At 41.8% G+C, this 15,395-nt stretch overlaps 1 protein-coding gene across 4 annotated transcripts in view; it reads left to right on the top strand.

Annotated features, from left to right (window-relative positions):
- Window positions 1-3,350: 3,350 nt before the first annotated feature.
- plcb1l (phospholipase C beta 1-like) overlaps window positions 3,351-15,395 on the top strand; it is a 112,209-nt gene continuing 100,164 nt past the window's right edge. For 3 of the 4 annotated variants that reach the window (XM_069158568.1, XM_069158569.1, XM_069158570.1), the window contains exons 1-2: window positions 3,351-3,693; window positions 8,230-8,307. In XM_069158568.1, coding sequence (XP_069014669.1) covers window positions 3,595-3,693; window positions 8,230-8,307 — 177 coding nt within the window. In that variant the 5' untranslated portion in view covers window positions 3,351-3,594. The remainder of the gene's footprint in view (window positions 3,694-8,229; window positions 8,308-15,395) is intronic. The other variant, XM_069158567.1, reaches the window with a different exon arrangement.

Genomic DNA, 15,395 nt, shown 5'->3' with positions numbered 1-15,395 from the left:
ATCCTTTGGAAATTGTTGGCTTTTTAAACATATTTGGAAAACCAATCATTTTATTCTCTTGCATACACTGCGTGCAGATGAATTCGTTGATGTAAAAAACACCACATGGAAAATTTGTGTTTTCTATCATTTATTTAACAAAAATATGAATAGATGTAATATTCTTCATTGGAAAAAGTAACTACACCCTCGGCATTAGAAGCTAGTATTGCCCCCTTTAGCAGAGATTGCTTCCTGGAGATGTTTTGCTTAATTTTCCACCACTCTCTGACATCGGCTTGCTGACATTTTTGACCACTTTTCCATGAAAAAGTCTCTCAGTTGCCAGATGTTTTAGGGTTTTCTCTGCTGCACTGCCTGTTTTGAATCCCCCAAATCATTTCAATAGGATTTAAATCGAGGCTCTAACTAGGCCGTTCCATAACCCTCAATTTCTTCTTTTTGAGCCACTCCCTGATGGATTTGTTTGTATGCTTAGGATCAATATCCTGTTGAAAAGATTCCCCTCTAATTCAGCTTCAACCTTCAGACAGATAGCCTCACATTACCTTCAAGCAATCTTTGATATCAATCAATAGTTGAATCAATGACTGCAAGCTGCCCAATCCCTGAGGCAGCAAAGCAACCCCAAACCATAATATTTCCACCACCATGCCTCACAGCTTGTATGAGGTTCTTGTCTTGAAAAGCTTGTTTTGGTCTGCAACAAACATGACAAATGTTACTGTGGTTAAACAACTGTACCTCTGACTTGTCTGCCCAGTTCACATTCTTCCAAAAGGTATGGTCTTCGTACACCGGTAAACTGTAGTTTTGCTTTCATGTTCTTTTTCTGGCAATCTTTTTGATTGCAGACACCTTGACTCCAATAGATCCTGTAATGAAATTCTGGGGCTCTTGGAGACTTCTTTTAGCATCAGACAGTCTACTCTCAGGCTGAACTTCCTGGGATAGCCAGTACTGGACAAATTGGCAGTCGTTTGAAATCGACGCCACTTGGAGAAGATTTTCCTTACATATCAAATCATTCTGAAGGCCTGAGAGACTTTTTTTAGATCTTGGCATGAAGACACCACACATCTTAATAGCTGACAGAACAGCAGACACTTAATGTCAGAGGTTTACATACGCCGAGTCCCAACTCCTTCTACCTAAGAAAGTTCTAATTATTGGCAGCAAATCTGAGGCTCCTGATTCAAATTTTATGGATTTGAAAGTGTAATTATTGTGGGCGTCTACTTACTTTTTCATGTGATTGATTGATTTCATGTTTATTTATCTAAATTATAAAAATCACAACCAAATTGAGTATCACTTTTAGTAGAATAGGCCTTATTTCAAAGAGGATCAAGTGTTTGCTTGTTGAGATATGCTAACATGACAGTACTTACTGTTTTTGGTGCCGTTGTCCTTCCAGCAGAAAACAATATTTTACATGATCACATGGTCTGACAGACTGGTACCAATATACTGGATATTTTTCAGATGAAGCCACGGTAATGCTGCACCAACTGGACAGGCCACCGCATTCGCCCCCCCCCCCCCCCCAAAAAAAAAAAACAAAAAAAATCCCAATTAGATGGATGAAGGTCAGCGAATCCTTGTTATGAAGATGACATCAAAACCAGCAGGAAGAAACAGGGAGGAAGTCACATTACACTTAAACACTGACAGGAGGAAGTCAGTTTAAGATAGAACTAGAAACAAGACTGGCTGTGAATGAGATGCAAACCCCTGTCACCTGTCCAAGGACAATGTAAAGTTCACATTAGGATGAACGTGTATGTTTCGGGTTACCTGAGAAAAGTCACACAGTGTATAATAATACATTTATCATCTACTTCTAATGTGTTTTACATATCACTGTCTCCTACAGCAACAACCACACTATTTGTTTCAACAGTAAGGAAAAGCTGAAATGCTCTACTGACAACTTCGAGGACTTGATTTTAAAAGCTCAAAACAATCTTAGAGTTTTTATATACTGACAATCCAATTATTCCTCCTTACTGTGGGCTTTTGTCTTTCATGTGAGAGTGCTGTGGCTGATTTTAGAGTGAGCTGAAACCTCAGGGCTGATAGGAAGTCAGATGATGGATACCAAAGTCTGAGGCATGGAGGATAACAATGACTCATTCGCTGTATAAAAAAAAAAAACAACACATTTGAGTCTCGGCATTGGTGTGACACTATTCTGTACATTTGTTGTTGTTGCTGAAATAAGTGCTTCTACTTTGGGATTGTGATTCATTAAAAATATTGTTTTTAAATGTGATTTTTTTTTTTCACCCCTTCTTATAGCTTTGAGTCTTTCCTCTCTGTTTCTCTCACACTCTTCTCTCACTTCCCTGAGCTGTCACCCAATTATGACTCTTTTCAGGGCCCGGTCCCCAAACTGTCACAGTTAATCAATCATTAATGACAGGAGGCAAACTCAAACAAACTGCTATTACAGCTGACATGGAAAGTGCCACTCAGAATTTGACAGCTTTGAATAGTTTGACATGTCTGAGGGGTCGGTGCCAGCCGCTGACTGACCGCAGAAGGAGGATTCAAATAGTCCGCCGTTTCTTTTTTTGGAAATTGCAGAAAATACACTGTAGGTGGTGCAAAGCCCAGCGGAGTTCCATGTTTTATTTAATAAGATAGTTAAACTCTTGAAACCAAAAGTCCTGAAGGCTGACTCAGAACTTTATAGAAGTCTTGTGATGAAGAAGGAAAATGGCTGAGAGCCATGTTTGGGGACTCAAACAGAAATCGGGGAGTATTCTCACTAATGGGTGTGGACCTATTTCTTAAATTAACAAGAAGCACCTGTTACCCATGGATACAGGGATGAATACTAGTTCAAATTTCCCTTCTGGTGAGGATATACTACATCCATTTAATGCCAAGACCAAGTCACAACACACCGAGAAGAATTTTAAAAAAAGGCGTGTAACTTATTTTTCAATATGAAAACCCAACCGCAAAATCCTGCCTCATTTCAAGGGATAAAAAAATCTTTCTCATTATTATACTGCTGTTATTGTACTCTAAAAAAAAATTCACAAGCCAGCAATTGCTAAATATCAATGTTGCATGCACCTGCACTTATTCATATGTTTCCCACATCACTAGTGACAAGTTTGTTTAAAACTTGAGGACACTAAATGCCCGTCTAATTGCCACGGACGCATGGCGGCGCTAGATCACTTACAGCATCGATCCTGTCCCCGCATTAACTTGTACCATTTGAAAACAGACGTGCAACTCATTCAGATGCCCCCTCCTTCTCCACCATTATCTCTCTCAGTCCGTCTCTCTCTCTCTCTCTCTCTCTTCTCGTCCTTAGCTGCATGTCGCTCAGTCAGTCAGTCAGTCAGTCAGTGGCCCCGGTCCACGACGCCTGTGTCCGCCTCCACAGCTCTCCAAAACGCCGAGACGCGCCACCGCCGAGCGTCAATGCGGGCATGACATACTGGCAGCAGTAGTGGGCTCCCGTCCGCCTGCTTTTGAGCAGATTACAAAGGAGTGGTAGAGCAATAAGAGTGGAAGAGAGTGAAGTGACTCATTTTCTACCCCTGCCGCGCGTCGAGAAGAGTAGATGAGTCAATGGCTGGGGCACAGCCTGGAGTTCATGCGCTGCAGCTCAAGCCAGTGTCCGTGCCCGAGAGCCTGAGAAAGGGCAACAAATTTATGAAATGGGATGATGTAAGTAATGACCTACAGTGAATCTTTTTTTTCTTCTTCTTCTTCTGTTTGGCACCGTGGGATGATTTCTGCACGCGTCGGTTTGCATGCACTGTAATGTATTACACAATCTATAGGCTACTCATGCAACAGTGGCCGATTGATTTACTAGTCAGTGGAGACAGCACTGACAGAGGGCTGACTGCTTTTGGCTTCCTGGTTTGCGGTTCAAAGAAATACTGCAGCTGTAGTGTGTGCTGACATGTGCTTTGCTTTCATTTACAGTATTTGTATGCGTGCGCGCGTGTTCGCCAATGCTTGTGTGAGAATGTGCTCGCCACTCACTAAATCAAAGGAAACATTTGAACTCATATCGCCCCTCCCCCTTCCTTTGAATTATTTGATCAATTAACTAATTAGTGTATCGCGAATCTAACCATCAGCCAAAGAGCTGAATGAAGCTCGTCTTTGTTTGTTTGCTTTTACTTTGTTCTTGGTGCTATTCCTATGTAAAGGTCTGACTGGGGTGAAATGACCTTGATTAAAATTGATGGCACGCTGCTGATAAGTAAAACAGTAGTGGCCTTTGACCAGACAGCTTTGTTCCGCACTGCACCTTTTCCCCAAGAATAATCCTATCGGAGAATTCACACTGAGCCGTTGCGCTTCAAACGGAGTTTAAATTGAATGACCTTATTGTACTAAATGGTTTTGCTTATCTCCAGCTGTGACTTCAGAACAGCTCTCTCTGTTCTGAAACGGACTCTGTGTGATGTTTTTACTTCCCATGTTTTCTGGCGTATGTTTGTTGTGTGAGAATTTGAATATGTGCCCACCTGTGAATACTTTCAATTCTCTCCCTACATTTTCCATCACTGAAAATGTTGAGAGAGGATAATGTACCCACATGTAACTGTTGCCCAACATACTTTTCTGACACTGAAAGATTAATCAAATCTCATTATTTTTTGCATTCAAATCCTAAATGGAGCCAAGCAGAGGCAACGAAATGTTGCTAATAAACTATGCAGCTCTGCTAGTTTTACATAAGTGGCCTTTTAAAAGTATAATTTCATAAGCTCATGTATTCACAAATACATATTCAGATTCCCTGAGCTCAGGTGAGCCGAGCACAGCACAGATGGCATTAGTGGATGAGCGTTGACAAAAGTGTGAATGTGGTCAGTACAGATGGCAGAGAGGGAATTATGCACGCTTGAAAACCTGCCGCTCTGTCAATCATCAACCTTCAGCTTAAATAAGAGAACTTGAGTCATTCCTTAACCAGTAATTACTAATGAGCCACTCCCCTCTCGCTTCCTCTCCCTCTCTCTCTCTCTCTCTCCCCCTTTCTCTCCCGGGTATGTTGTGAGAAGGGGTGTGTGAGGTGTGAGTCTGTTTCCCCTGCCAGCGTGTTTATGAACTTCAGTTTGTATGTGTGGGCCTATCTCCAGAACCAAATGCCCACCAGGCCTTTCCTGCGAAAAGCCCACGGCATAGAACACACTCGCAGATACTGTCTCTGTTTTATTTCCCATGCACTCCTTCCTTCCTCTTTCCTCTCTGTATCATTTCATGGAAAGAATGACAGTCCTAGGAATTCAGAGGCAGACAGAGAGAGAAAAGCTCTAATAAATTGTCAGTGGGGAAGGATTAATTCAATCATTCTCTTCTTATCGTGGCATTGGACGTTTGGCTGCACTCAAACCTCTCTCAACGAGAAATTGTACAAACAAATTCTTACATGCATGTGATTTAATTATTGCGTTATTGCTTTTCTCTGGTGGAATTTTTTTTTATTTTTCCTTGTCCGTGTAAATTACAGATTTTTTTTAGTCACTCCTGAAATCCATTTTTTTTTCTTTCACTGTGTAATGAGGGCATACTGTACTGCAGGAACTAGAAGCCATGAGTTTTCAGAAGCACAGTGTCTGAGCTGGTGAGGAAAAGCACTGCAGAACTACAGCACACAATGCTGTGACTCTCGAAGAAGAAGAATAGACAAACTATCAGAAAACCTCTCGAAATGTTTGCGAAAGCCTCAGACCTCTCCCAACCTCCCCTCACACAGACATATACAGACACCTTGTATTTTAGTTGCAGCCACTTGCAGACAGCTGACTGCCTCTGCAGCTCATGAAACCACTGGTTGCAGCCTCACATATTGCCTGGATTGTGTTATTTTTTGTCAGTCAGTTCAAATGGCACATTTACCACCAATGACTGCTTTCTGTTGGGAGAGAGTGGAGGACAGGCGGCCATCCAAATCCTCAAGGACAAGGACCCTTCATTTTAAGGATCCCTGACAGACTGGCACGATGTGAAATCTGAGAGATGATGCTGGGTCTGTGTAAACAGATTTTTATAAGTTTACACTTGTATCATTTCCCCTTCGGTCTGGCGTGCGTAGAAAAAGATATGATCAGGCTCCACAGGGGAGCATAAAAATCCCTCAAAAGTAGCACAATATGTCATTAGCATACAGAACAGGAATCTGCTGAGCTCAAATCTCCTCTCTAACACATCCCCTTAGGTGATGGCTAATGGTACAGACTGTTCACTAAAAATAATGGCAATGTCTCCTGCCTTGGAATTGGATCCCTCGGGGTGTTTGTACTTTCGCAAGTCAGTCACTAATCTCATCTTAATTCTGCTAAAAAGCAGGCCACTGGTGCCTAATGTCGTCCCATTAATGACAAAAAAAAAAATCAACATGAGCAGTCACACTCAGGAGGTGGTAATCTGAGCAAATCACTGAAGTCTAATCCACTATGCTATAAGTACTTTTTGTTTTTTTCTAAATGTGCAGCAGACCCATGAGAAAGTCTTTGCTAAGAGTCCATAATGGCTTAATGTGTTTGTAGTGGTGGCCATGAAGAGTCAGGACATTAAGTAAGAAGCTGGTGAAAATGACTGCTCTCACATCATTAGGCTAAATCCCAGAGCTCGCCAACCATCTTCCTCTGACATCCATCCGTCGCCACATGTTGCCCACTGGAAAAATTCTCAATTTACTGGAAATATAAACAGCTTCCTGAAAAGTCAAAGATCAAGCTCATGATTATTTTCTAGAAATAAATATTCATGCAGAAAGAGATATCCATCTGTAATAATGTAACTGTAGAAATTGGACTGTAGATTGTAAATTGAGTGAAGATCAGAGACATGAGCTGGATTCAGTATGAGATGCTACTGTATATCTAAGAACTGCAAACATTAGGCTTCTTTTTCCTGCCCTCAGGCTTTGCATGGTGTGCGTGTGCTACGTGCATTCAGTGGTATGAGCTGCATCTTTTGTCATTCAATCAAGCCTGCAAAGATTGTGCAATCATGTGAACAGAACCAAAACGATTCCTTTGAGGCTCTAATAGATTTCACGGGGATGGTGGGTTACCATAGCAAACGTCACTATGGCAAATGCCACTGATGCAGCACTTTACCAGTTCCGACACTGAACGAGTCGCTCATTTAGTTTACGCTCATTTCCTGTCTTTCTTTTTTTCTGCTTTGCCTCTGTTTATTTTAATTTCTCCATGGATGTCAGTGTTGATCCATCATAGAGCAGGTGTGTGAGGTTTCATGAATTGTTACCATCTTGTTAAGACAGTGTGAAATGATTTCCAATGGTTCTCAGACTCCTCTGCTGTCTGCCACCTCCCTCTCCCAACTTTTAAACTCTGAAAGTTTCAGTACATAGGGTCGCCCCCAAATGTGACAAGTGTGTAGCAGATGCAGACCATTAGCTCTGTCTCCCAATGCTGTGATAGGGACATCATTAGAAGACACTTTGAAGATTTTCTAGCTCTGTGCAGCAAATGCGGTTTCCATCTCTCTGATCTCACAGCCATAGCTGATTGAGGAGGACAATATGCTACTGTTCAGCTCATCCACAGCCACTGTCCACAAGAAAAAAAATGCAAAGACTCATTCTTTTTATAGAAGCATCCAATAATATCTGGTGTTGCCATGTATGCCTCAGGGTCAAACTGTGTGTGTGTTCGTGTGTGTGTGTGTGTGTGTGTTCGTGTGTGTGTGTGTGTGTGTGTGTGTGTGTGTGTGTGTGTGTGTGTGTGTGTGTGTGTGTGTTCGTGTGTGTGAGAGACTTGGAGCCGTCTGTATGTAGGAACTGCAGGAAAGCATTTGACTGTTCCAAGAGAGGAAAATGGAAACATCAGCTGTGAAACAACTTGCAGTTCATGACTGAAGTCATCGCACACACACACACACACACACACACACACACACACACACACACACACACCAGGCTCCTTGGCCGTTTGTGGTGATGCCAGGTCGTGGTTCGGAAAGAACATTTGATGGAAAGGATTGTGTTCATGCTTACAACATAAACAGGACTTGTAATGTTTTTTCAGGTTCTGGTATGCAAGTGTTATTACAAAAAAAAACTAAGCTTTAATCCCAACAAATTAATTAATTGTTTTACTCAGAGAATATTGTGCCGTAAAGCAGGCACTCATGTAACAACCCAGACAAGGCTACACACATCTAAGCAGAAACACACATTGACTCCAGATGTCGTTTCTGTGTTTACTACAGGATTCCACCACTGTGACCCCGGTGACTCTAACCGTTGACCCCAAAGGTTACTTCCTGTACTGGACCGACCAGAACAAGGTAAGACACCACATGAATACGACCTATCCATGCCTTCAAGCTTGGAGCTCTCCTGAAACTCTTGCGGCAGTCTTAATTTTTTAATTTGAAGATTAAATCTAAATTTGGAAGCCCAGATTTAAAGCTTATCAAGCAGCAAGAAATCACATATTGTTTTATAATACATTGGGCCCAGATACTTTCTGTTATCTTTTTATTTTAAGATGTACCATATGAAATTAGCACAATGTTGTGATGTACATGATTCAAGCTTTCCCACGTGAATCAAAATGTTTGGAGAGTGCTTCTGTTATGCATGAACGTAGTGCAACCTCGTAGCGAAGAAGCTATAGCCCTCATGAATAAGTACTCCAAGTTTCGTAGATTGATCAAGGTAGGTAGGTAGGTATATACTTTATTAATCCCCGAGGGGAAATTTTTTAACATCATGAGTTAACTGCGTTTTTGTGACCACTGGTCCGAGCACATCAGCGATTTCTCCATGAACCTGAAACTTGGGCGGAGAGCAACATTGTGTAGTTGTGGGTGAGAAACATATGCGTTTTGAACGTGCTGTGAGCGGTCACATTGTCACGTGGGAGAGCCGAAGTGCCACCGCTCCACAGCGCAGGTCGTTTGTACCGAATGTTTTCCCTCGGACACCTCAGAACATCACATTTGAACTCGGCATTGAAAGTCTGACCCACCGGGGTCGAATTCAGGGTGCGCAAAAAAACTCATCTGGTTGCGCTCCTGACCTGATGTGTGTTTTCCATGTTGGACAGTGATGTTCTGGCCCTCTTAAGACGCGAATGTCACTCAAAACACCTTGACTGGTTCATTGCGTCGTTGCCGTAGGCTTTCTGAAGCATTTCAAGGGTGTCTGTTGCAGATTTCAACAGTTTTGCACAAATTGTGACGTGCTCTCTCTGCTCATGCCAATGGAGAAATTGCCACTGCAGCCGGACCAGTGCTCACAGAAGCCTGTGTAACTTAGACACTGATGCTGATCGAGCAACGATACTTACTCACAAAGGTCACTGCTTCCACACGCACGTCATGATGCTGCACAGCCTTTACATGCAACAGGAACCCGTCTTGTAACATTTTGGTCCAGCTTCGTACATACTGTATCAGCAGTGCGTTGCCAGGTCATAACAGATAGATTTAGCTTTTTTGCTGATCTCCCCACATATAATTCTCTGATGCACTAAAGCATTAGTCTCACTGAAATGAGAAACCTTTCATTTTTGTCACTGTGCCATTGTCAATCTGAATGCTAGCGGTGAGGATTGAAGGACATAAAGCCTTGACCAATAGAAGGATCTGTGATATCCATTACATAGTCAACACCCTGATGATTGGCAAGTGGAAAGTGCTGAAGCACTAAACGACCGTCTGTGTTGTTCTTATCTAAAGTGCACGTCAAAACTGCCTCCTCGTCTCATTGTGTTTGGTATTAATCTGAAGCAGGTGTCAGGACAATATATAAAATGGGCATCTGCAGGCAAGATTGACCAAATAATCTAATGGACCTTTGTGTATACATAGTCTGTGTGCAATCTAATATTCCCTCGTGACACAGGTCAGCCATCAGAAACCTGATTTCTGCAGTATTTGATTTGTGTCACCATGGGAAGTTACAGCACTTACGGCTCGGAAAGCTGCTACATTACCAGACTGTTTCTTCAAACTGTACAACTTTTACATTTACTACCGCCATCATGCAATCCAGTACTTATTGCCATGTCAACTCCATTAGAATATCCATGATAGGCATTTCAGTTGCCATTATCATGGTACATAGGATTATTAGAGGAGTCACAAGCTCTCTGGGAAGCATTTAAGCCCCTGGAAACAGCCTCCTTAACTGTGTTGACATGAATGGAACAGAGCAGGATCAACAATATAGTTATATCAACATTTTCCAACATTGCGATGGTTTACCTTTTTTCTTTGTCTCACTATTCCAGAAACATTTGTGTTTAACGTTTCAGCTTTTGGATATAAACGGCCACCAGTTAGCTTCAATTGCATCCATGACAACACTGACTGGTTCTCAGGAGGTCTCTCCTCTCTGTTCTGACTTAAACCTGTAAAAGAGACAGAAATCTGAACTGCTGCAACTGCAGTCCTTAACTTGACACCTGTGAGAATATTCCCTTGTCTATTGTGTTGTTTTTTTTCTCCACTCCCAAGTATGGCAAAGAATGTCATAATAACCAGGAACAAGGTTATGAAACTGAAGATGGTACATGCTATCAGTTTCAGGAACCTTATCAATCACTTCATCTCAGTCTCACCTTGAAATTTGATGTTCCAGTTCGCTGTGTTTATTTGTATGTACAACTGTTGGGTACAGGGATTGATTACGCGGAGGACTCGAGCACAGGTCTGCCAATCCAGCGCCTCCAAAATAGCTCTGCAGGCGTCATGTTTTCCTGTTCTATTTATGTGTATAACGGGAGCCAGAGGTAGACTAATTAATAGCTACCATTGATTTGATGTTTTGCTGGATGAGGGGTAATTCACAGCAGTCATATCAGGAGTGCTGACCGAGACCTTTCCTTTGCACACAAACACACCATTTATGAGTGTACAACGACTGCTGTTTTGCAACAGACAAAGGACCCTACTATGTTTCCAGCCTGCTGTTGATTAACACACTGTATGTAAAGAAAATATCTGCAGTTCTATTGAACAGTCAAGGAGAAAAGACTTCCTTTTCTAGAAAGAAAGAAAAATAAAGAGACTCTTTTGATGTCTAGCTAGTGTCTAGTGTGTGTGTGTGTGTGTGTGAGTGTATGTGTGTAAAGTGTGTGTTTGTCTGTGGTCGGAGATAACAAGCACTAAGTGTGGTTCTCCACTAAGAGAATTGAGAGAGGCTCGTTGGCATCAATTCGACATTATTTCCTGTGCCTCTGTCATAAGGCGAGGATTTTGAATGATGAGGCTTTTGTGTGTGTGTGTGTGTGTGTGTGTGTGTGTGTGTGTGTGTGTTTATCTGTGTGGGTGTCTGTTCTGTCTCTCAGCATTGAAAACAGGCCCACCGCACACATAATAACTTAAAATGATTCCATGCACAGCCCCCGACAAAACTCTATTAGGGCATAAAGAAAGGCACCGGCTATATTCCTGTGCCACTGTGTGTTTGTACGCATGTGTTTATAAAGAGATATTGTCTCAAGCGTTTATTCATGATGGTATTACACATCTGTTGAACAGACCAATTTAAACAAGCCGTGATACTCTGTCCAGTTGTTGTGTGTGTGTTTGTGAGCGACTCGGCCTGATGGCCTGCAGAGTAAAGGCATTCCTCAGATTCTTCAGGAGCACAGCAGAATTGTACTCGGTGTGCCCACTGCACTGACTTTCAAACACACACCGCCACACTTTCATCCATTTACTTTATTTTCAGTTCTATTATTTATTGAAGGTCTTAACCATGACTCATTTAGTGGTTCAAGTGCCTTGATTTACTGTCTATTTAAATAGCTTTCAATCTTGTCAAGGAAACACCTTTAAATTCAATGAACATATTTAAGGGCATTGTCACACCTGAATGTCTGGACCAATGTTCGGGTCTGAAAAATGAGGCCAATGCGGAAGTGTTTTAAGATGAAATACCACAGAGTGCGCTCCAGGTTGGCTCCAAAAAGCCTCCGGCACCATAGACTCCCATTCAACTTCTCTCATGAAATACAAAGTCAAAGAATTGTTTACATAAGTTATTTCAGTGTTTCTAGCAAAAGTTGCTTTTGCTTATTAGTTTTCTGGCGATCCATCTGAAAATAATCCCATCATTAATTTGAAAATAAGCCTAAAAAAAGCAGCGTTTTGGGGGGCGTGTCTGTTTGATTGACAGGCCTGTGGTGTGACATTCCTACATCCCTAAACTTGACATTGTTAGGTTTGTAGATGGTGTGCATCTGACGTAAGTGTGATCGAAAGTCTGTACTGTTAATCCCAAGGTTTTTCAGTGATCAGTTCTCCTGCCAGAGTGTGATCCAGCAGTGGATTTCAGCCATGTTTAAAGGTCAGACCTGTTTAGGTGAGATGTTCTTTGCCTTTTAGCAGATGACTCAAGGCTCAGGGATCCAGGTAGTTTTATCTCGCTGTCTTTGTTGGGGTCACAGTAAGTCGTGCTGACGATACAACCTTAATTTTGAAAGGAAAGTATTCTGTGAAGAAAATGTCAGAAGTGTAACAAGATACTTGTATTAGTTGTTGATGGTGTCCGGCGGGGAAATGGAGGTGACTTAACAATGGCAGCAGCTCAGTGTACTGTATGAGCACCTTTGGATTCAATAATAAGCTTAATTGTATTTTTCACTTCTCTCTACATACCAAAACAAATGCTTGAACCAGCTTAGTACTCTTGTTGAAGGTAGTTAATGTAGTATGATATAGTTTAATGGTATTACACTTTCTCTGTAGATAGAGAAACAGGTGCAAACAGTGTAGAGTCCTGTGCAATGTGAGCTGTGTCTCCATTTCTGCACACTGCTGTATTTTTAAACAGGGCACTGCTATGTAAACTACTGCAGTCATAACTCTCCTGTGTTTGTATGAGTCCATTTGGCTGGCTTTTTATGTTTCTGCACGGTCTCCCTTTCATTTTGAAACGCCTCCTGCTTTAAAAACACACAAACACACATTCACATTCACAGATGGAAAAAAATTATGATGAAGATTACAGTGATGATGCAGCTGATGAAAATGATGGTATGCCTGACAATGTCAGAAACAATACCATCAGTAGTAGAGCAGAACCATGTGTCACCTCAGTGTAAATGATTACCACGCAGTTACTTTATGTCAACATAATCCTATCCTACATTTGACATAGATTAACAGGAGGGCCATAAATACTCCACCGCGCCTGCTTCTAGTATCATTGATAATTAGAAATACCGAGTTCAAAAGTTGGCACATTTCCCATTGCCATTCAATACCATCATCAGTAGATGTTGAAAACATAGGTGAGGTGTTTTCCCTCAATCAAAGAAAAGTACAAGACACTTTAAGAACAAGGAACTTGAATATATTTAAAGGTTCCTTGTCCCAAACTGTAAGAAAACACTTCCTGCTTGGAGTTTCGCTGTGTCTATTATTGTTGGCTTCTACTCAATGAATTTGCTCAGAAATGTGGTCTGAATAGCCTGCAAATGCATCACCAGTGTGTCTCTTATTTACTTGATACCCATTATTGGAATGACACAAGTCACTGAGTTCCCATTTTCACCCTCCGCTTTGGCTGACTACTTTACATTTTCCAGTTAGAGTGCCATGGTAACTAGACAGAGACGCAGCTCATTTGACCACATTGCACACATGTGTATGTCATGCTTCAAGTAACAAACCATCACGCACTCGGAAGCACCTACACACACACACACACACAGACACCCCAACATTCCTGTCATGTCCAGCCAGGAACAGGTGCTTCTTTAGGAGGTTAAAAATAACGTTTGCTCCTGTTGGTTGGGTCTGCTTCCAGGGGGAGGAGCAACTGAGAAGTGGACTGACTCAGTCAAATTAACAGCGTTTTGGTTTAGTTGCCATGGTTGCCATGCGACAGCACACACCTTGGAAATGTCACATTCTCTTTCGGCCCCCGCTCATATTGTGAGGAATGTTACCGCTTTGAAACTGATATCATTGTTTCTGTGTGTGTGTGTGTGTGTGTGTGTGTGTGTGTGTGTGTGTGTGTGTGTGTGTGTGTGTGTGTGTGTTTTCTCCCGGGCAGGCTGTGGTTATAACAAAAGGTTAAATGCTTTCTCTCAGGAGATTTATGTTTGAGTATTGTGCCAATTTCAGGACATTCACTGGACAAGCACTCAGCATATGGCATTGAATGATGTTCAGAGGTGAAAGTCAGTTCACCCCAGGCCAAAACCAGAGTCACACAGTTGGCGGCTGGTATGTAAGGAGCATTTCTCGATGAGCCCCGAATTGTCATAATCCAGAGCACAAAAAAAAAAGAAGCTCTTTTCGGGTTTCAGTTAAGTCCAAATACAAACGGGATGGACCAACACAAAGCCTTTTCTTTGTCATAGCAGAGTTCGTACATCTGTTTACCCCAACACAGCAATTTTCTGTGATTACTGAGGCTGCTGCTCCTCCACCTCCGTCAGCACTATATGGGAGCGAGAGACGAGGCATAAATCTGCAGCCAATCCACTGAAAGTGAATTGTGACCTCTTCCAAGTTATAGGCTGGCACACAGAGCCCCTATTTCATCCTCATCAGTAGTCAGAGAAAGAGAAAGAAGATTAGGAAGAAAAAAAAAAAAAACTTTGTTAGCTGTGGTTGTCAGTTTATTTACATAGAGTCACTTTCCTGCCATATTCACCCTGAGATATGCAGCAGATCTTCTGTCAGTATCTTGGTTAAATAGTATTTTCATGAATGCTGAGGAAAATCTTTCCACCAAATTACTTAGATAAGATGTTCAGACAGAAGGAATCAGCCACTCAGAGAGGCTTAAGCTTTGCTGTAAACACTGAATGGCTAAAGATTACAGCAAAAGGTCAGAACAGGGTTATCGATAACCGGCCAACACCTTTTATAGGTGTTATTTATTGGTTTTCAGCAGTGTGGTGAAAGCTGTTGTTACTGCAGTAGTTAAATATTATGGCCTTTAATCAGTCACTCTACGCCAGGGTTCTCCTGGAGCTCGTGAACTACCAGTAGCCCATGACCCAGTTCTGAGTAGATTGTGACATTTTTGAACAATATGCAGTGTTTCCCATACATTTACTTGGGCTGGACGCTCAGGTGTATTGATGGACGCCCAGGTATATTTGGTATATTCATCATGTTTTTATTTATTTATTTTTCTACCTGTCAGAGAGAATGCTGCTAACAATGCGATCAATTAACAAGTGGACAATCTCCCCTTGCTGCCTTCACCTGTGTCTGCTGTGTCAGTGCAGCAGAGGTTGAGCTCTCGTATACTTTCATTTTGCCAAAGTATCTCCCAGAGTGAAAATGGTTTGGACACCCCTGCTTTACTCCATGTTTTTTAGGAACATCAAATGCTCCTATATATATGACAAAGAACAAGGATAGTTTTGCTTTATCTCAAAGTTTTTTTTATTCAGTGT

Source organism: Embiotoca jacksoni, unplaced genomic scaffold, assembly GCF_022577435.1.
Source record: "Embiotoca jacksoni isolate LCO1_2020_lvr unplaced genomic scaffold, fEmbJac1.0.p SCAF_23, whole genome shotgun sequence".
In the NCBI taxonomy this organism is placed as follows: domain Eukaryota; kingdom Metazoa; phylum Chordata; class Actinopteri; family Embiotocidae; genus Embiotoca; species Embiotoca jacksoni.
The sequence above is the reverse complement of the archived record's forward strand: the minus strand, read 5'-3'. Positions and strand labels throughout refer to the sequence as shown.